The 20,700-nt window shown below is 36.2% G+C and overlaps 1 protein-coding gene across 1 annotated transcript; it reads left to right on the plus strand.

Annotated features, from left to right (window-relative positions):
• The first annotated feature begins 1,012 nt into the window (after nt 1-1,012).
• Nucleotides 1,013-19,018, plus strand: LOC117416068 (endoplasmic reticulum-Golgi intermediate compartment protein 2-like). The gene is made up of 14 exons (XM_034027103.3): nt 1,013-1,297; nt 3,967-4,115; nt 4,757-4,865; nt 5,394-5,440; nt 5,756-5,826; nt 6,672-6,712; nt 6,830-6,931; nt 8,126-8,221; nt 8,510-8,565; nt 9,002-9,100; nt 11,216-11,313; nt 13,518-13,680; nt 14,034-14,113; nt 17,781-19,018. The coding sequence occupies exons 2-14, from the start codon at nt 4,007-4,009 to the stop codon at nt 17,844-17,846; spliced, it is 1,137 nt and encodes a 378-aa protein (XP_033882994.1). The 5' UTR covers nt 1,013-1,297; nt 3,967-4,006; the 3' UTR covers nt 17,847-19,018.
• The last annotated feature ends 1,682 nt before the right edge of the window (nt 19,019-20,700 follow it).

Raw genomic sequence — 20,700 nt, forward strand, 5'->3', positions numbered from 1 at the left:
CTTGTAATAAAATAACAATCCTAAATTTATTAATTAAAAGACGTTGGGTCAATTGCAACAAACATCCAGAGTTAGTCCACCAACCGTACTAACTTCAGGACAGCTAGTACGGTACTTTCTTGAGGGTCATCCCCAGCTGCGGATTAAGTTGGTCCAAACTGCAACAAACAAACGAGTTGGGGATCAGCTGATCCTCAGGTTTAGTATGCAGCAGAGGATCAAGACAATCTCCAAACCTCAAATGTGTGGTGTGCGCACAAAAACCAATTGATTCCAGTTTGTTATAGTTCAAAGAATTTATGTGATTAATCATTTGCATTTTTTCTGCAAAAAAAAAATAATAACAATAAAAAAACCATATATATGTAAAACATGAATATAATAAATTTAATTGGTTTTTTATAGTTTTGCATGGTATATACAAAACGTATTTATCTGTATACTTTAAAACAAACACCATTAATCAGACCAAGAATTTATCAAAGCTGTTAATGTAATCAGATATGAAATCGAGTCATCCAAGTATATAAAGGGATAATATTCATTGTAGTCATACCAAAGGAATTGAGTGGAGCATGTGGACATCCTTTGGGAAAGGTTTAGATTAGTTCAGACTGCAAATATGTGAGCTTCGCTGAGTATTGTAACCTGCATTTTAAAGTGAGGAAATGCCCAAACTTCTAAGAGTTGCCATTTATGGGCTGCTCTGTTATTAATTTAACGGTTTGTTTTAAACTCCTTTTTAAGATATCACCTCTTATAAAGCTTATCGCTTTATTGTTATTGTTTGTTTTTATTATTATTATTATTATTATTATTATTATTATTATTATTATTATTATTATTATTATTATTGTTGTTGTTGTTGTTGTTGTTCATTATACCAAATGCCCATTAAGGATGCAGAAACAACCTCAGCCAAACATAAAAACGGAAACTATCCCAGTTAAAATTAACTGGAATCCAGATGAACCGATTGTTCCTCATTTTTTTGCACCCACAGAGGGCGCTCAAAACATAAACTACTCCTCCAAATGCTTCCGTTCCGTTTGCTTTGGTCGTATCTTGATGCGGTCTGTATTTCATGGTGGAGTCGAAGGTTAGAAGTAACAGTGAGTAGCTAGCTAGCTAGCAGCAGTGGGAACTACCCAGGAAGAAGACAGCCGTTGCACTGACTGTACAATAAATAGTATAATTTAATGTCTATCGTCCTGGGTTTACCATTGAGTTATAATTAATCTGTAATAGAGGCCGGTTTCGAAAGGCACATGCGACGTGGAAAATACATGCAACAAAGGTAAACATGTAACCGTTTTTATTATTGTATGCAACATTTTGGGGGAGTTTAGAGGTATATTTTTTTTGATGGAGTTTTTTATATTTGTCCGTTGTGTTTGTATTAACCACAGAATCACAGCTGGCAATTAATTTGTATTGACGCTACCCATATGCTGGTTTAACCGCTCCCATGATGAAGGAGACATGTTTTTTGTATAAATTTGTATTGTTAATGCCTGAGCACACTGGAGCATGGAGTGTGGCAATTCAATAAAAGGTGGTAATATATTAGACTATAGAAGTACATTGTTTGTGTATATATATATATATATATATATATATATATATATATATATATAATTTGTAGTCAAAAGTTTATATACCCCAATGGAAATGTATAATTTCTAGAAATGTCTCGAAAACAAAGAATTATGGGACATGTCTTTTGTAGCAAAAGTTTTGCTTTTGTGGATGACGAAAAAGTTAAGTAGATGTCTGCAATTATTTATTTAAGCAATTCTTTTTGCAAAACTCCAAAAATGTGAATTCAAAAGTATTCATACGTTTGATGCTATGATAATATTGTCTACAAGGTGCTAGACATTTCAATATGATAATGCAGAACCTAATTCTAGAAAAGTCTAGAAAATGCTGGATTGTAGGTTAACATTCTTAGAGAGTATAAAATAGTTAGGCATAGGATGACTGCTGTCTTTACCAATAAGTCAATATGGGAAAACGTAAAGAGCTATCTGAAGACCTTAGGCAGAACATTATTTATTGTCATAGAGCTGGAGAAGGATACAAGAAGATTTCCAAGCAGTTGAGTATACTAGTTTCAACTATTGTTTCTATTATCAAGAATTACAAGACTCATGGTACTGTCACAGTGCTCCTGGTCAGGAAGAAAGAAGGTTCTTTCACCAAGAACAAGTAGAAGAATTGTGAGGAAAGATATTCAAAGTGAATTGGCTGCAGGTGGGACTGGGGTTTCCATTTCAGCCATAGGTCGAGTATTGTATGGTGAAGGTCTCAATGGTCGCAGGCCAAGGAAAAAGCCACTCTTAGGAAAACGTCACAAGGACAATTGCTTATAGTTAGCAAAATGGCATTTGAATGATGAATATGAGTTCTGGTCAAAGGTTTTGTGGAGTGATGAAACAAAAATCGAACTATTTTGTCACGCTAGTGAGGCATACTAAGAAAAGAACACCATACCTACTGTCAAGCATGGAGGTGGTAATATCCTTCTGTGGGGCTGTTTTTCCTCTAATGGCACAGGAAACTTAGTTCCAATACATGGTAAAATTGATTCCATGGCCGGGCAGCAGTGTAGAGTAGTGGTTAGGGCTCTGGACTCTTGACTGGAGGGTTGTGGGTTCAATCCCAGGTGGGAGACACTGCTGCTGTACCCTTGAGCAAGGTACTTTACCTAGATTGCTCCAGTAAAAACCCAACTGTATAAATGGGTAATTGTATGTAAAAATAATGTGTAAAAAATAATGTAATTGTATGTAAAAATAATGTGATATCTTGTAAAAATTGTAAGTCGCCCTGGATAAGGGCGTCTGCTAAGAAATAAATAATAATAATAATAATTTGAAACCCTCCGCTACAAAACTTGGTTTAAAGTGCAACTGGACGTTCCAACACAACAGCGATTGAAAGCACACATCAGTCTACTTCAGAATGGTTAAGAAGAATAAAATCAAGGTTCTGGAATGGCCTAGTCAAAGTCCCGATCTAAATCCGATTTGAGAATCTTTGGTATGAGTTGAAGAAGGCTGTGGACAAGAGAAGTCCTCGGAATTTGAATGAACAATTCTGCATTGAAGAATGGTCAAAAATCACTAAAAAATCATTGCAAAAAGCTCATTGACTAATGTCCAAATCGTTTAAAAGAGGTTATTATTGCTAAAGGTGCCTCGTTAGATATTAGTTTAATTTTCCTTGTCGGGCTATGAATACTTTTGAATTAGCATTTTTGGAGTTTTGAAAAAAAAAATTACAATAAATAATTGTAGACATCTAATTCTTGTAACTTTTTTTTTCCTTATCCACAAAAGCAAAACATTTGTTTGAGAAATTTCTAGAAATTATACATTTCCATTGGCGTATGTGAACTTTGTAAAGTTACTATAGTGTACTTGCAACATTGAAATAGGACAGAGAATGTGATGTATGTTTCTTTTAGTATAAAAACCCCCCAACAACTTTGAAGTGTGAGATCTACTGTGGACGGACTTCTTCAAACACTGAACTAAATGCATGCAATGTGTACAAACACTCATTTTGTTTAGTTTCAATCAATATGAATACATATCGGTATGATCATAAATGGGTCTTAAATATGAAAATTAAAGCTATTCTGAGTTTGAGACAACAGTTTTCAATTTTTAAAGTTCATCCCACTATTATGCCCAGTATCGTACGGTTTAAAAAAAATAAAAATAAAAAAAAATTAAAAAAAAATCTTTGGCTTTATAACATTCTTGTGTGCATTTTTCAGGGACCATGCGTTGTTGATCTACCAGTTTGTTTACTTTCCCCAGAGGTGGCTTCAGACACCATGCAGGGCCTACTTCCTCTCCTCTTTTATTTGGCTTGTTAATATAGGCCTTCACATGCTACAATCCACATCAAGATCCTTTAATTCAGAACAAATAGATTTTTTTTTTTTGTCATCAGGTGGAATATATGAAGGAAGAGGTGGAGGGATCCCCTGAAGATGATGAGGCGACTGAACCGGAAGAAGGCCCTCCATTTGGTTCAAGAGCTGGATGCTTTCCCTAAAGTTCCTGAAAGCTATGTGGAGACAACAGCAAGTGGAGGAACAGGTGCTGTCAGATACTGAACTTCATTTGGGGGAGATACAGCCAGGGGCTGATCAGGGGAAGCTATATTAAGTATAGCTTTTAAACGATATATTGACAATGTTTTACTGATATGGTCAGGATCCAAATTACAACTTGAACGGTTTGTGGGTTATATTAATTAAGTGAAAATTGTACTTTTGGGTTCACCTGCTTGTTCATCTATTTGTAGCTTAAAACAAATAAATAAATGTTTAATTTTGTTGTTTAACAATATCTAGGGTGGTATACATTTTGTAGAAGTAAGATTGTTAAATCCTTCTGTGGAAAACAAGTTGTTAGAATAGCTGTACAGACGTGGAGTAAGATGGGGCTACTTTAATGTTCAGCACAGTACATCCTGATAGACAGTTTTATTGTATTGTGTTCCAGTACAGTAGTTTGTATGACTATTTAGCTCACAAACAAACCCTCCATAAAAATAGCATATTTCTGCTGTGGTGCAGTGCACCTTATGCAGACATGTGCCCATGATGCCAAGAGGTGACAGTTTAAGGATCCAAGGTTGCAAAGATCCAGAACTAGAAAATAAGGTAAAAGTAATTTTGGAGTTTTAAAAGAAATCTTGGTAATAAAATAAACTGGTCTCCTTTTTTCATTTCCAGTTTCTTTAATAGCCTTTACAACCATGGCTGTGTTAGCCATTCTGGAGTTCTTTGTGTATCAGCATACCTGGATGAAATATGAATATGAAGTCGACAAAGATTTTTCCAGGTATGTTTTTCATAAATTATTGTACTGCTTCATTTTGTATTGAATATGCCTCCCATGGTGAGAAGTGTGGCAACCTACTCTGTACCAGAAGAGTCTATGATTTGGCCTGTCCAGGCCTTTCCATTGACAATATCTAGGCTGTACCACGTTCTCACATTGGTAGCCACAGGGCATAATCTGATTGTTTTTAAAGAACTAGTAAATTAGCTGCTGCAGTATCACCCATAATCTGACCTGATTTAGACCCTGATGGACATAGTAAAGACAAGGTGGTACTCCTAAGAAGGATTATGCTCCAATTTTTACTAACAGTGCCTGCTTCTATTGTATAGAGAATACATATACATTAATGCCACACCATTATTGGTTCACTATTTGCATTGCATTAAAAAAATCCTACGTGTAATACTGCACGTTATTGGGGAGAGAGAACCAATTTCTTCCATCAAATTTAGTGTTTTCAAAGCTTGCATTTTCCATGACCTATTACTAATGTTTCTCTAAATATATTTATTTTCTCATTTACAGTAAATTAAGATTAAATATAGATGTCACTGTTGCTATGAGATGCCAATGTAAGTACTTTGATTGTTACAAAGTTAACAAATATAATTTGTTTATTTCCTTAGGATTTTAACGAAACAAAATGTTAAAATTAATGATGACTCAAGTTTACCAAGTTAAATTAAAAAGTACAAATACCACTAAGTTAACTTGTCTCATCAGTACTGTGTGTTTAGCAGTTACTTGTAAAAATGTTTCTAGTTTGTAACTGCTAAATGCTTGCATGAACAGTTTGAATGAAGTAAAAGCCTACACCTATATTGTAACAGTGGGAAAATGAGTTAAGGAATGCAGAGTATTGACATTCATATATTTTGTTCCCCTAGATATTGGTGCAGATGTGTTAGATTTAGCAGAAACAATGGTAGCAGCATCAGATGGTCTAACATATGAACCAGTAAGTAACCATCTCTGCAAAACCAGAGACTATTCGAGGAAGCGCTCAAGAGTTGAATTCAGAAGTCGACTTCAGAAACTGCTTTGTGTATCGCTGTTGTAATCCTTAATATAGGAATGAGATTTTAGAACAAATTCCAAGCATAAAGAGCAAAGTGTTACAAAACAGTACTTTCACAAATTGAGCACTAGACATGATCAAATAACTAATTATTCATATAGTTTTTTAAATGGCAACGAGTCGACCTGTTCAACTATTTTTACCTCAACTATTAGTCAAATTAGTAGTCGTTTTACCCCTGTACTGTATGTATTGTATACTGTCTGTAACTCATGCCTGGAACAGCAAACCGTTTGGTAAAGAAATATCCAGAAACTGCATGGTAGAGGGAAAATGGGTATCAAATTGAACGTTTTTACATACCGCACCATGTACTGTAATGACCAAGTCAGATGCTGTAGATTTGTAATGCAATGCATTCATTAGAGAGTTTTAATGTCCCTTTCCAAAAGAAAAACTAAAGGCATCCTACTAGTGTGCTGTTGATCAACGACAATCTGTGTGTGCTCTTGTTCAGCCAGTAGAAGAGCTCTGTTCGCCAAACCATGTTATAATTTGTGACGCATATACAGATTTTATAACTGAACTTGTAAAAATGTTTCTGAAATGGGTAACAATGCATCAAATGAATCTGTATCCGTTGCTTTGGGGGGTCAAAAAAGTAAGGGCCTTGCTGTAAGTTATTTTGTGGTTGTTGGGAAGCAACTGCTTCACCCTGTTCAGATAAATACATGCAAATATTTGAATCATTATTTGTGAACCTTTGCTAATTGTGTGTTTAACAGGTTCATTTTGACCTGTCACCTCTGCAAAGAATTTGGCAAAGGTAAGTAATGTGTACTATTTATTTATTCCTCAGATTGTTGGTTCCCACACCTCCAGAAACGTTTGGGTGAAGTATCACTTGAATTTCTGACTAATATCTCTTCTCAATATTCTTCAGAACACTGCTACACATTCAGAGTCGACTGCAAGAAGAGCATTCGCTTCAAGATGTTTTATTTAAAAGTGTTTTTAAAGGAGCTCCAACATCCTTGCCTCCCAGGTTGGTACCCACACAGTTCAGCAGTTTAAAAGTAGCAGCAGTTGCCCTCTAATTCAGTTGGCAAAGCTTAAGAATCATTGTGTTATCTTGTGACCTTGGATTGCAGCGATAGAAATGTTTCATTGCATGCCACGTTGAGTCCAGGCATTCACAGCATCTGCACTATTTTTTAGTGTTACACAAGCATAGCCGCTCATTTGAGCTGTGCTTGATAAATGATCAGGAGTATGTTGTAAAGTGAGAATTACAAAATTAGCAATGCAGCTGCTGTTTAGCATTGCCTACCTGACTCTTCTGTTGATATGAATCTTGTTGATTTGAATCTTTACCAGAGATCACCATCCTATGCCAAATGTAAACAGGCTCACCGCCTGTTGTATAATGTAACGGAACACATTCTTGAGCTTCTTTCGTAATCTTGTACAGTATGGTTTTTTTTTTTTTTTGGAAAGTTTTGCTGCCAGCTGCAAATAACCCATTGTTATAACAAAGGCTTTGTGCTGTGTGATGTCTCTGAGCACACATTGTTCATTAGTTCCTTGTACATATATTGTGCTAGTTGTTCAAGCTATACAAACCCACAACTGGTAAAAGCCATGCATGTTTTTTGAATTTAGATTTGAATGTACCTGTGACAGGATAGCGTCCCGGCCAAGGCTGGCGAGTGGCAGGAAGTAGACCCAGTGGAAAGCTGCAATTAAAGTGCTGTTGCTTATTTACACACGGCAGGAACTAAATAAACAGAGAAGCAAACGGGAACAAAAGAGAGGTTAAAATAAAAGGTTTAAACAAAAATAAATCCTCTAAACAAACAACGCTTATTTTTCAGGCTGGGCAGTCACCTCCACTGAACTTCTACCTCCCTAAACTCACCCACAAACAAAGGATCCGTCTCCCTTTTTATAACATATGGCTGGGGCTGGACTGACCATCAAATCATCCACACCCAGCCACATTCCACATGTGGGTTTGGTAGGAATGGGATCTTAACACTCCTGCCAAACTTAAATTTAAGCGAATCAGACTTTATTTTCACAACACCAAAACCACACTATTTACATGTGCAGGGCTCCTGCTCTGTCACAGTACCATACAATGTTTTAAGAGTGACAGAATGAAGGGTCTTTCTCCCACTTTTAAAACAAGGGTATGCAATCATATTAACCTTTCTACTGCATGTTGATCTTCTTGCAGGGAAGATAATCCTTCACAGCCCCCCAATGCTTGCAGGATACATGGACACCTGTATGTCAACAAAGTTGCAGGGAATTTTCACATAACAGTGGGCAAGTATGTTGTTTTTCAAGATGCCATTTATTTGCACATAGTGTATATCTGAATTACCCTTTGAAAGAAAACTGTTGCACAAAGTAACTAATTTTGAAGCAACCCTGAATGAGAAGCATTTTGTCTCTATTTCGTTCCCTACTCCATAACAAATCAAATTTATCAATTATGCAGTTCCATCATTATATTTAAATTCTGGGATGCTTTGCCACAGTGGGCAGTACGAATCCAAATATTTGGTGTAATTGTATGCCAGTCTGTACTTTTCATTCAATTTTTTTTCTTTTGCAGGGCAATTCCTCACCCGCGAGGCCATGCTCATTTAGCAGCTCTTATTAGCCATGATAGTAAGTTGGCTCATTTATTAAGTACAGTGTTTTGGATTAGATGATTCTTTTAGTAGGTTGTTGCAGTACTCTTGATTTATGGAGAAGTATACATTGTAAAAAGATCTTGTAATTATAATGAAGCATTTAAGTGATTCAGATGCACACTCAAGCCAAATAAGTTACAGTATTTGACCTCATGATGGAAATTTCGGTTTCTAAATATCTAAATATTTTTCAAAGATTAAGGGATGGGGAGTTTTCTGTTAAGTTAACTTCAACAGAGGCTAAATGACTCTGGTATCATTTTAAAATATGTTTCAAGGGCTTTCCAACAACAACCAGCTCTGCAGCAAAATTCAAATAATGATGTGTCATGTAGATCCTTTTGTGTGTGTGTGTGTGTGTGTGTGTGTGTGTGTGTACAGCCTTCCCTTGATTTGTTCTTGTGTTGCAGCTTACAACTTTTCACATCGAATAGATCACTTATCTTTTGGGGAGGAAGTTCCAGGAATTATTAATCCTTTGGATGGAACAGAAAAAATCTCTGTAGAACGTGAGTTGTTATTTAAAAAAAAAAAACAATTGCGACAGAGGAAACCCTTTTAGTCATTGCCCCTTTCAGTTTCAGCAAAGAGATTTGGGAGTCAGTAGAATGTATCAGCCGATCAGTGCCTGTTTTTCAGAAAGGAACACCAACCATGACATCGACCATACAATATTGAGTTTCTACCATGTGTTATACTCAGAACCTGTGTGGTTGACGTCACTTGATTTAAAATATAATACCTGAGGCGCCTTTGAATTCCGGTCAACTGCAAAGTTAGTTGACTGTATTCACTCGCTGCATAACAGTATTCTCTACATCAGTCTAGTTACTAAAAAAAAAAAAAAAAGTTGGATTTAATGTGTTTAAACAGTAAAGCTGTATATAATAGACTTAAGACAGCAAGTGCTACCCCCTGCCTGTTCACTTCTACTTGTGAAGATATACTGCCATACACAGACTTATAAAATAACTAGATGGTAACTTTACAAGTAAAGTTGTGGAGCTTGCTTTATTGGGAAAGTGGTCAAAGTAGCTGATTTGTGTCAAGTCACATTGTTTATTAATTATCTCATGCTTAGAATGTGCTAGAATTTGAAATTTCTCAAAGTTCTATGACAGTTAATTCAACAGTGGGAAGTAGCCTACTGAAAGAAGTTGATGCAGTTACCAAAACAGCTGTACCTCTTGATTGGTAGACGCCATTCCTGTTTTGATTTCATATTTGAATAGCAGAGAAGTAGAGGAAGATGTCATACCATCTAACTTTTTGTGTAGTTTGTTGGGAAACTGGTCAAAATTTCAGTTTATAAAAAGTTAGAGAAAATTGTTGATGCGCTTACTAAAACAGCTGTACCTCTTGATTGGTAAAAGTTATTTCTGTTTTGATTTCAGATTTACTCTAACTTTTTGTCTTACTTGTTGGGAAAGTGGTCAAAGTAGCTGATTTGTGTCAAAAGTTACATCGTTTACAGTAAATAGAATGTTGGAAGTCTGGGAGTTTTTAAACAATGGGGGGCTAGAATGTTGAAAAAAGTCCCATTAAAGTGAATGAAGATGGACAAAAAAAGGACAAAAAGCTTAATAGTTTAAAAAATATGAAAGATATCAAAGTTGTATACAAACACACTATTCCAGACTGGTCTACACGTTTTAAAGTTTGAATGGCGTTTCTAGCTTAAATGGTGTAAGAGGAGTAGCGTGCCTAATAAGTGAATTAGTTGGGTGAGTACAGTAGGATCATATTAAAAGCCCCATCACATTCATTTGACTAAAATGTTTGTCTAGATTGTGGGCGATCAGGAGGTGGTAGAGTGCAGGAGAAGGGGTACATGTACATTTGTGCTAATATCGCTATGTATTAATTGATCCCTTGCCTAAAGCAGACCCTGCCTCAAGCAGACGCTTTGTTGCTGGGTAATGCATATGTCTGTCTGCGCTTCTGAGCCCGAGGCAAAAAGTGTTAAAACAGAATCCAGATAACAGCAGACCTTCTTCACCACTGAAAATGCAAACTTATGAAACCTTGCAGGATCGATGTGTCTCTTTCACATTGAAAAACTGCTTTTGTCAGTCAAATGGATTGACTAGATTGTATTTTAGATGTGCTGCTGTGGTTAAATCAATTGTACAATGTGGTGCGGATGTGATGTTTATAATAATGCCCCTGACACACAGCACAGCTTTATCGATGGGCAGTCAGGGTTTAAAAGTGTAAAGCTTACTTCTTGCCAGGACGCAGTTACAGTATGTAAATAAATCTGAAACATTGCAAAGTTTTCTAATCAATAAAACTCAGTTATAACTTAATTAAAAACTTAACACCGATAAAGTAATAATAAAGCAACAATCTGCAGGGTAAGACCCCAATTATATTCAGATATTGAACGTGGTTTAGTGTAACATTTATCTATTAGAATGTCATACCAGACAAACTCCTCACTTTTTATGTATCATCCTTTTTATAGTGTATAGTAAATTGTAGTAGGATCGGTTTAACCCTTTATCAACCACACTTGCTTGTGTATGCCGATACTGTCAACTCAATACCTGTGTCAGTAAACATTATGAATGCAAGTCCTATAGCATGAGCTCAGTGACATGCCTTTACTTGTGCTGTTTCAGATAATCGCATGTTCCAGTACTTCATCACAATTGTGCCAACGAAGCTAAAAACATACAAGATCTCCGCAGATACTCACCAGTTTTCGGTCACAGAACAGGTATGTGAAAGGAGATCAGATGCGCGTGCTATTATGTACAAAACGATTTGTTACAATAAATGAATAGAATTAAATTATCTTTTTGTCTCTGTGAAACAGTTAAAGTATTTGTGTTAATTGCCCCTCTCCAGTACAGAGCTGTGTTGAGTAAAGTTAGTGTAGACCTAGTATTGTTTGCAGATTTAGCTTGGACACAAACTCATTACATCGCCTTAAAAAATACCCAGGAGAAATGTAGTTCTCACCAAACTGCATGCAATGCACAATCTTTACAGGACTATAGCTCCTGTACTGACTGCATTTCATTCTGACAGCACACCCTGGAGTGTATGCATAGACAAGCTGATAGAGGCAGTTTTCCAATTTGAGGTTCCATACGCCTCCTCACATGTTCATAAGTCCTTCGTATATATTATAATAAAGGTTTGACATTGAAAGACCTATAGCATGTGTCTTTTCTGGTTCAGTGCAGCCAACTTAGTCAATTAACTTTGGCTGCTGAGCCTTTACTACCAGACTGAGTGTAAGTTACTACGTGATTTATAATGTTTATGCTCACCTGTTGTCCGCTTCCGATCTCATTAACATTTTACTGCTGCTTGTACACCAGTACCTCCTATCTCTCTATCTCTAGCTGGATGTGCATTTCCTCAGCATGCTCTATTTGGCAGCCTATTTGTCAGATAAGGCAACTGATGCACTTTCCACAAATCCAGGACAGTCACAACCTTGTGAGCCTTAGTAGATATCAAAATCTTGCAATTGCAGAATTGTAACTGCTCTTGAGACACTTTTTTTTTATTTTTATCCACTGCTTGGGAGGAAATCCCTGCAAAAAGGATATAGTGCAGGTGGTCATACATATGTTACACTTCACACACTTTTCCTTATATCTGGAAAACTGCATCCATTTGTCATGAAACTTGATCCTAACGTTATTTAGGATAAGTTATTGAGTATCAGATTCTGGGGGTGTAAGGGTGTGTGTCTCTGTTAATCGATCCGTCTTAATGTGACACAGAACATTTCTGTTCTGTAACGGTGCTAGGATTCACTGCGCCCTGGTGCAAGACTGTGAAGTAGACCCCCACCCCCCCCCCCCCCCCCCCCCCCCCAAAAAAAAAAGAAACAAACATGCATCGCAGCTGCAGCACAACCTGAAGAAAACCTTTTGAAAATAAATACATCCGCAGCAAGATTTGAATCATTCAAAAACTTAGTTTTTTAATTTTCCAGCAAAACCTATTCTGTTGTTATTTTAAGCTGACTGTGAACAAGACAGTAATCAATCAAGTAACAGTATATCCAAACATTTTAATAAATAAATTATGTAAGAAGATTAATCAATTTAAATAATAACTTGATTTAGGTAATATTGAAACCTATTCACAGCTTCAAATTGGTCACAAAATCGTATGAATCGTAGGCATCAATTGGATTTTTAAATGAATGTTATGAAGTACAAAAGAAAAAAACATGTCTGCATCTCAAAACTTAGGAATTAATATTCCAAAAGCACGTCATTTTTTTAAATACTGAATTTTTACCATCCGTTGGTTAGCACATCTGCCAGCAGAGCAGTCACGTGACCTTAACACTGACCTATTGCCAGAGCACTCACTCTGCTTCCCACTTACAGATAGACAATTTGTGTTTTGATTGACAGTCCAACAATACTACCTTGCTATGGTTTATTTTTCTAATAGTAGATTAGATGGCGCCTATATATTTAAGTTTAGTCATTAAAGCCACTGTATTAATGCAACATATCTTTTTGTCGTTTCACCTTAACTGTACATAAAGATATCTGCAAAGCTACATATAAATCCAAAATGTTATGACCTATTGGGAATACGATGATGTACTGTAGCTAGTTTGATAATGCCCCGACATACACAGTACGTTGCAGGTTACTGTTGCATTAATTTCATTTATTTTATTGGTTTTGATAATTACTTATTAGAGAAAAGATGGAGAAGGTGTAGTGTCTCGTATGATTTAAAAAATAGTTCACAATATTAATTAAGCTCAATACTTTTTAGATGTTCCCTATAAAATGCTATCGGTATAATATCTCGGTTTCAAATAGTGTACAGATGACTAAATTATGGAAGTGTGTTAAAGACACCAGTGAATTATATTTTAGTGTAAAATGCATGTTCAGGGAGAGCAGAACAATAAGAACATATTTGTTTTACCCCCAGGAACGTGTAATAAACCATGCAACAGGCAGTCATGGTGTATCGGGGATATTCATGAAATACGACATTAATTCACTCATGGTGACAGTGACAGAGCAACACATGCCATTCTGGCAGTTCCTCGTCCGCCTCTGTGGCATTATTGGAGGGATCTTCTCAACAACAGGTATGCTTTTCAATTGAAGTTTGTTTTTAGTTTTTTTTTTTACTTTTAATGTTATAGGTTTACTAGCGCTATTAAATCATTACTGTTCTATAGTATCGCCACGAAAATCTGCAGTATGTGTTATAATGAGATCCAGGTCTAACTAAGATGTTAAAATATTATACAAGTTTTTTCTCTATATTCAAAATTAAATGTTTCAATTGCAGAGTAACTGGCATGTGGTCATTGCAGCCCTGCTGTTTTGAAGCCAGTACAAAAAAAACAGCAAAAAGCTGCTCAGAACAACGATTTAACTGCTCCTTCCTTGCTAGTGTTGTGCTGTTACAGTTTACTGTTTGTTTGTTTGTTTTAAGGAATGGTACATGGACTTGTTGGCTTCTTAGTGGACATTGTCTGTTGTCGTTTTAAACTAGGTACTTACAAGCCTAAAGATGTAAGTATAATTGTCTTTTTTGTGAATTTTATTTTGTTCGTGTTTACAACAAACACTACTAGCTATTGCTGTGTCCTTTGCTAAACGTATTGCTAAAATACAGTTTAACATATCGATTTTGTTTTGGTGTATGAATTCACATGTCATAAATCAACTGAGGAATGAAGGTGAAAAAAATTGGGAAAACTTCTTGTCAGGATTGTGTTACACTTCCCACATTTGCCATTTTAAATAGGGATATGCCTAATGCTGGTAAAGCGTTGTGCTGCTCCATAGGATCGCAAAACGTTGTGATACACTGAAGATTTAGAAAAATAACAATGGTTTACATGCACAAGTCATGACAGTTTTCCTCAACGTGTTTGCCGTACTTTTCAGGAAATGCGTTGCTATGCAGTTCTGATTTAGGAAGAGATAGCCGTACCAACGCAGATTACTCAATTCAGTCATTTAGGGGAGGGGGTATTTAGTTGTGCGTGTCCTGCTTACTAAGTAGGAAAAGAACATCTCTGAATATTGTGAGGAGAGCTTCATGCGTTGCCATGAGAAATGAATTCACGTGTTGTCGCTCATATTCTGAATTAAGCCGCGCATTAGCTACTTGTTTGTCTGGTTACCTTTCCAATACACACACAAAATTTATAAAATATAATTTCTACTAATTAGTACAAGTTTTACTACTTAAAAGTGTGTGTGTTTGTGGAACATCTGAAAGTTAAATTTCATTAACACTAGAACCGCCTTTTACAATACATGTTTTTATTTTGAATAAAGATTTAATATTGAAGCTAGCCACAGCTCTTCAGCAGAAACATTGATCAGAAAACTGCAAAGCAGCAGGCTGCAGCAGCTCAACCTGAATTCTGTGCTACAGAGTGACACACACGCAAGAGAAATCATATGTTACTTTCGTTTGATTTAAAAATTACTTTTGTTTTTACAGTTTTGAATGTACATAAACCTGTTTACACACTAGTTTCTTTTGAAATGTTTTATTATAGTTTTTCATTTTTTGAAGGAGTGCTTTTAAAGGTAGGAGTGCTTTTTTGTGAAGTTAAGCGGTTGTAGGTATGAGTATAACCGCGGCAGTTCTAGTGTTGAAGTAGTCCATAAATGTACATAGTGTGTATGTGTGTTTTTTGGGTTGGGTTTACATGGGTTTTACAGCTATTTTTATCGTGAGAAAGCGAATGACCCTGCCCTAAAAGTTGCGCTGCCACAAGGACGTCCTTTTGCTGTTTCACGATGTATTCATGTGACAACAGTCATGACTGTAGAGTCGATTTTCATGTGCATTTAACCAAGCCAATGATGATAATTTAGTTATTATTATTCATCTGTACTGTCTTCAAATGCTAGCTATCGTGTAGGAATAAAAAATCTGCGTCAGTGATGTAGTAAGTGCATTTTATTTCTATACAGATGCCGTTAGTTTTCATGGTGTCATTTTGCCTTCTACAGATTCACATTGAAGATTTGATAAATAATTTGATCTGTTTCATTTTTTTTTCTTTTTTTTTTTTAATTTGGAATCACCAATTATTTTTTCTTATTTTCTACCCAGTTTGGAAAGCCCAATTATTTTAATTTCGACACGGCCCACCGCTGCCACCCCCGCGCTGACTCGGGAGAGATGAAGACGGACACGCGTGTCCTCAAACGTTTGCCGTCAGCCGTTCCCTTCTTTTCACTCTGCTGGCCCTGCCATGCAGCCACCTCAGAGCTACAGCGTCGGAGGACCATGCAGCTCTTGGCAATTTACAGGCACGCCGCAGGCGCCCGGCCAGTCTACAGGGGTCGCAGGTGCATGGTGAGCCGAGGACACCCTGGCTGACCTAAGCCCTCCCCACCTGGGTGGCGCTTGGCCAGTTGTGTGCCACCTCCTGGGAACTCCCGTCCATGGTTGGCAGTGATATAGCCTGGACTCCAACCGGCTTATCTCCAGGCTACAGGGCACATCCTGCACTCCACGCGGAGTGCCTTTACCGGACGCGCCACTCGGGAGCCCCTCTTTCAGTTTCATTCTTAAGTAGATTTATGACCCAGGGTATATGAATAAAAATATCAAAACAATGATATTTTAGTAACATATATAGCACAGGAGACAGCAATTGTAAGTTGAGTGTTTGTTGTAAGCACTAAAGGGTGTTCAGTAACACTTGTAAGGGGGCTGTAACTCACAAACCTTCATAGAAAGTTGGGAAAAGCTCTTCTATTTCTGAATTGTCTGTACCATATTTTTCTCATTGTGGGTCTCTGAACTTAACTCCTATGGTTGAAAGGTAAATATTCAATTCTCATAAACAATTGGTTAAAAGAGATTTCAAGCATTCAGTTTTTTGTTGGCTAGTCTGATGGGTTAACAAATTTACAGTGCTGATCAGATGAACATAGAAGATTCAAAACAAACAGTTACAGTATTTGGGGATTAGATACAAGGTTTGAACTAGGGATTGCTGATACTCATATTTTCTGAGTAATTACTTTTGTCAGCAGGTATAAAAATAAATCCACACGCACCTATTTATTAATATGTTGATTTCAAAATAAGAAAAGCTTCCCTTCCCTCACCTTTACAGTATGATTCAAAGGCAATTAACTTCCTCACTGCTTTAAAAGTCAATTGGAAGCGCTAACATTTTTACTCCTGCACCAAGGCTATAAATTAAAAATAAAAAGATGCAAGCGATTCGTCATGTCAATGTGAACTTTCCTTCAACCCAACTCAAGCTACTACTGTGGAAACTGGAATTTGTATTTCTTTGTCGAGTTGAATCACAGGACTACAATCCCACAATTCACTGCAGAGAACATATTTCTAAGAAAACTAAGGAAGGGGGGAGGATTTCATATCAAAAGGATAAAACGAAACGCAAGGCAAATTGCCTATAAAATGTAAATGAGTTTGTTAGTTTCATCATGATAGGTTCTATATTAAATAAATGTCAGATTGTTATTGATACACAGTCATTGTGTAACCGAGGAACCGGACTATTTTGAGTAACTAACACATTTTATAACCTTTTAATAATACTTATCAGCTTCAGATATCTTACTAATAATTACTCTACTCTGGAAGCTAAGAAACCGTAATGTATTTCCTCCAGTATATGGCAAATAATAATGTCTTCTATGCTGTGATCCACTATACATTATGTACCTGTTCAATAGTTAATAATGGCACCATCTATCTGAAGTACTTGTTACTTCCTCTATATAGTACATCAGTGTCATTTAGCTTCCACTGTTAAACTGCAGCAGCAAAATCAATAAATTAACTTCAGAGTGTTGGTTTAAATGATTGTTCATTTTACATTATCACCTTATTACGAATTCTTAGTGGTTGCCCAGCATTCGTTCACTGTAAATCTAAAAGTGTAGTCAAATATGCACATCAGCACAGTTTTCAGAAGGTTGAAATTTGAGATGCTCCCTAGTTAAGTGATCAATCAGGGTGAAAGTGTTCTCAGTGTACCAGGAAATCTGTACTGTGCACTTAGTGTCTAAATGATGTCACAGCAAATTAACCTTTTATGAAGCTGCTTTACTATCCTGCCACTAAGAATGTGATGGCTGCGGTCATACAACGAGAACCTTGTTGTGATGTACACCTACAGTGTATTTCAACAACATACTTGTCTTACTTGTTCTCTTCTTGTTTTCTTAGGTCAGTCCCCTGGATGGACATGTGAATAACCACACACCTCTGATAACAGAAAACAACAAGCACTAGCTTATAAACCATCATTCTCTTCCTTGTCAGAAATTTCTTCCAATTTTTATATGCAGTGCAGTGGTATCACAAAGAAATACAACTTTTGAAAAAGAAAACATTTGGGTACTTTTTTTGTAGATTGAAAATTTCTAATGATCTTTAATTTTGGGGGAGGGTGGGACCATCACTGAAAAAATAACAGACAGATTTAAAGATGCCTGGATATATCTTTAACAGAATAGGGAATCTTCCGTCTTGATTTTCACCCAAGATAAAGCATATCATTTTGAGTGTCCATGTTCATAATAATGTATTTAATAAGCAGTTGGCACCACAAGTTGTAGATCCAAAAGTCAGTTATCCACAAGGCAGCCTGTTAATATTAAACTGATTTTAATGGTAACATAGTGAAACATATGCAAGGTTACAAAGAATATTCTGAAAAATGATGGTTGCATCTGTACCTTTTTAAAAAAGAACAGTATTTTGTCAAGTCTTTTATCGGTTTCACCTGCCAACTGTAATAAATGTTGAACAGAACAGTCCTTGAAAGTAAGTTGTTGCCTGTGCGGTATTGACGTGTCATGATTTAAAAGAGAAATTTCACAGAAGTTATACTGACATTAGATAAGAGGCGCCAGAACAAAAGCGATCTAAACCTGAACATATGGGCCTGGAGGACAAACCGCTTCTGACTTTTGAAAAATGATGTTCTTGTACAGCATGGCAGTTAGTTACACTTCATTGTCCAGGATTTTAAGTGACCCACCAAGTAGGAAACAGAAGCCCCCTAGAATTAAGTCTTGTTTCACAGGAACTGTAGCTTTAAAGACGTACTATCCCTTTTGATACTGAGTAACTTCAAATTAATCTTTCCGTTTTCCCAAGGGAAATATTGCTAAATATTTCTTTTCTTACCTGTTTTTTTACCTGCAAACATGAAAACATTATTTTTAGTTGGTGTATATTAAAAATACACGTCTCTTGTGTGTGTTCTATTATTATTTTTCTTTTTTTTTTTTCCTATGCAGAGCCTAAATTAAGAACAAAAAAGGGACAGTGCTGCTTTTTCAGGTTGTATGTACACTTCTCAGTGTATAGTAGTGAATCTCTTGTTTGATAAATTATTAAATGGAAAAACTTTGGAACAGTAAAATTGACACTGGGGAAAAAAAGATATCCTGACCATATTTTGACTTTTGTGTGGTTATTTTTTTAAAAGTTTTCTGTAGAACCTTTTTTTTTCTATTCCTTTTCCTATGCAGCAGTCCTGGAAATTCATACACAGTAACTGTTTGGTAAATGATACAATGTATAACATAAATAGTGTGCTTATGTTTTCAAACATGTGTACTGGGTATTATGTATGTAAGAGAACCTCACCCAGCCAGAAAAATGTTATTTGGCACCGTAGGTCTGTCAGGATCCAAATGAAACTGAGGTGATCTACAGCAAACCAAGGCTGATAAGGTCCTATAAACTAGCATTTTAGAACATTAATAGTAACCAATAGCTGTTAAGACAGTTAAGATTAAAGTTAATGTTGCTGATATAGTGAAAAACAAGAGAGGTATCTGAAAGCTCTCTTTTTTTGTTGCCATTTTTGCTTTTCCTCTACAAGCATAACAACGGTAAAATTATTTGAACCACTTGTGCAGATACTCTAACCATACCAGGCAATCCCAGAAATATCCAATTAAAAAGCAGTGGAGAGTGTTACAGACCCCACATATGTAAGAGAGTGTTAAATAAACCCCACATACATTTATACATGCCAATTCCTTTGTCACTGCCAAACGTCTCCAGTCAATAGTAGCACAGCTTTAGGAAGAAATATTTTAAGCCATCCAACATATATATATATATTCAAGTGTAAAACACTTAACGACTTATGAGCAAATGTGTAGCACCAGAAGTTGACACATTAGCTTTTTCAAACCGTGTATATGTGTGTGTATGTATGTGTATATATATATATATATATATATAAATATATATATATATTATACAGTATATATATATATATATATATATATAAAATATATATATGGTGCGGATTTAAAAGTAAATTAAACGGACACTCAATGTCTTCTCTAACACATTTGGAAATGTTTTTTTTTTTCATTTACTGAAAATTGTTCTGTTGCAAGACTGGGCTTTGCAAAATTGGAAGATGTTCCCACAACCTTTAATGATGCATTTAAACAGGGATATTATTAACAAAAAAGTACGGTACAGATTCTTACACAGAACTTGTTTATTTTTTGTCGAGTACTGGTTCTAAGATGGGGGCGATAACACATTCAAAACTGTCCTCTCCCAAATGACCCTGACAAAGCAATGTTCCCCAGACAGGGGACCAATTAATTTACGTGAATGCTGCTCGGTGCTTGGGGTTATTTTTGACGTAACATTGACATCAGTTCATGTCCACGCTAACAGTATGTACCAATATACAGCAAAATGGAGTGAACAAAATAGGCAATTAATGTACTTTATAAAATACAAATAAATACAGGATTTATGCCAATATACTTAGTTTTTACGGTAGAAGTTCTTGATACATTTTCTTCCCCCTACATTAATAAAATAAACCATACTGCTCACGCTTACCTTTACAGGCAGGTTTACACCACAGTATTTAAAACAGTAGTACTTCTACCGATACAAATGAACAACCTCTCTTAGTAAATATATCAAAAGTTCGGAGGGGATCCTCAGTCAGGATGCCTAATGTTATGGGCCGGCCTTGAGTCAAGAAAGTTTGAGAAGCCCTGTCTCTGCTTACACCTGGGAGAGACTAAGGTACAATAATGTATACTACTTGGCATCCAAGATCAAATCTGTGAAGCAGAGTATTATTAGAATCTAA

This window comes from Acipenser ruthenus, chromosome 7 (assembly GCF_902713425.1).
Source record: "Acipenser ruthenus chromosome 7, fAciRut3.2 maternal haplotype, whole genome shotgun sequence".
Taxonomy (NCBI): domain Eukaryota; kingdom Metazoa; phylum Chordata; class Actinopteri; order Acipenseriformes; family Acipenseridae; genus Acipenser; species Acipenser ruthenus.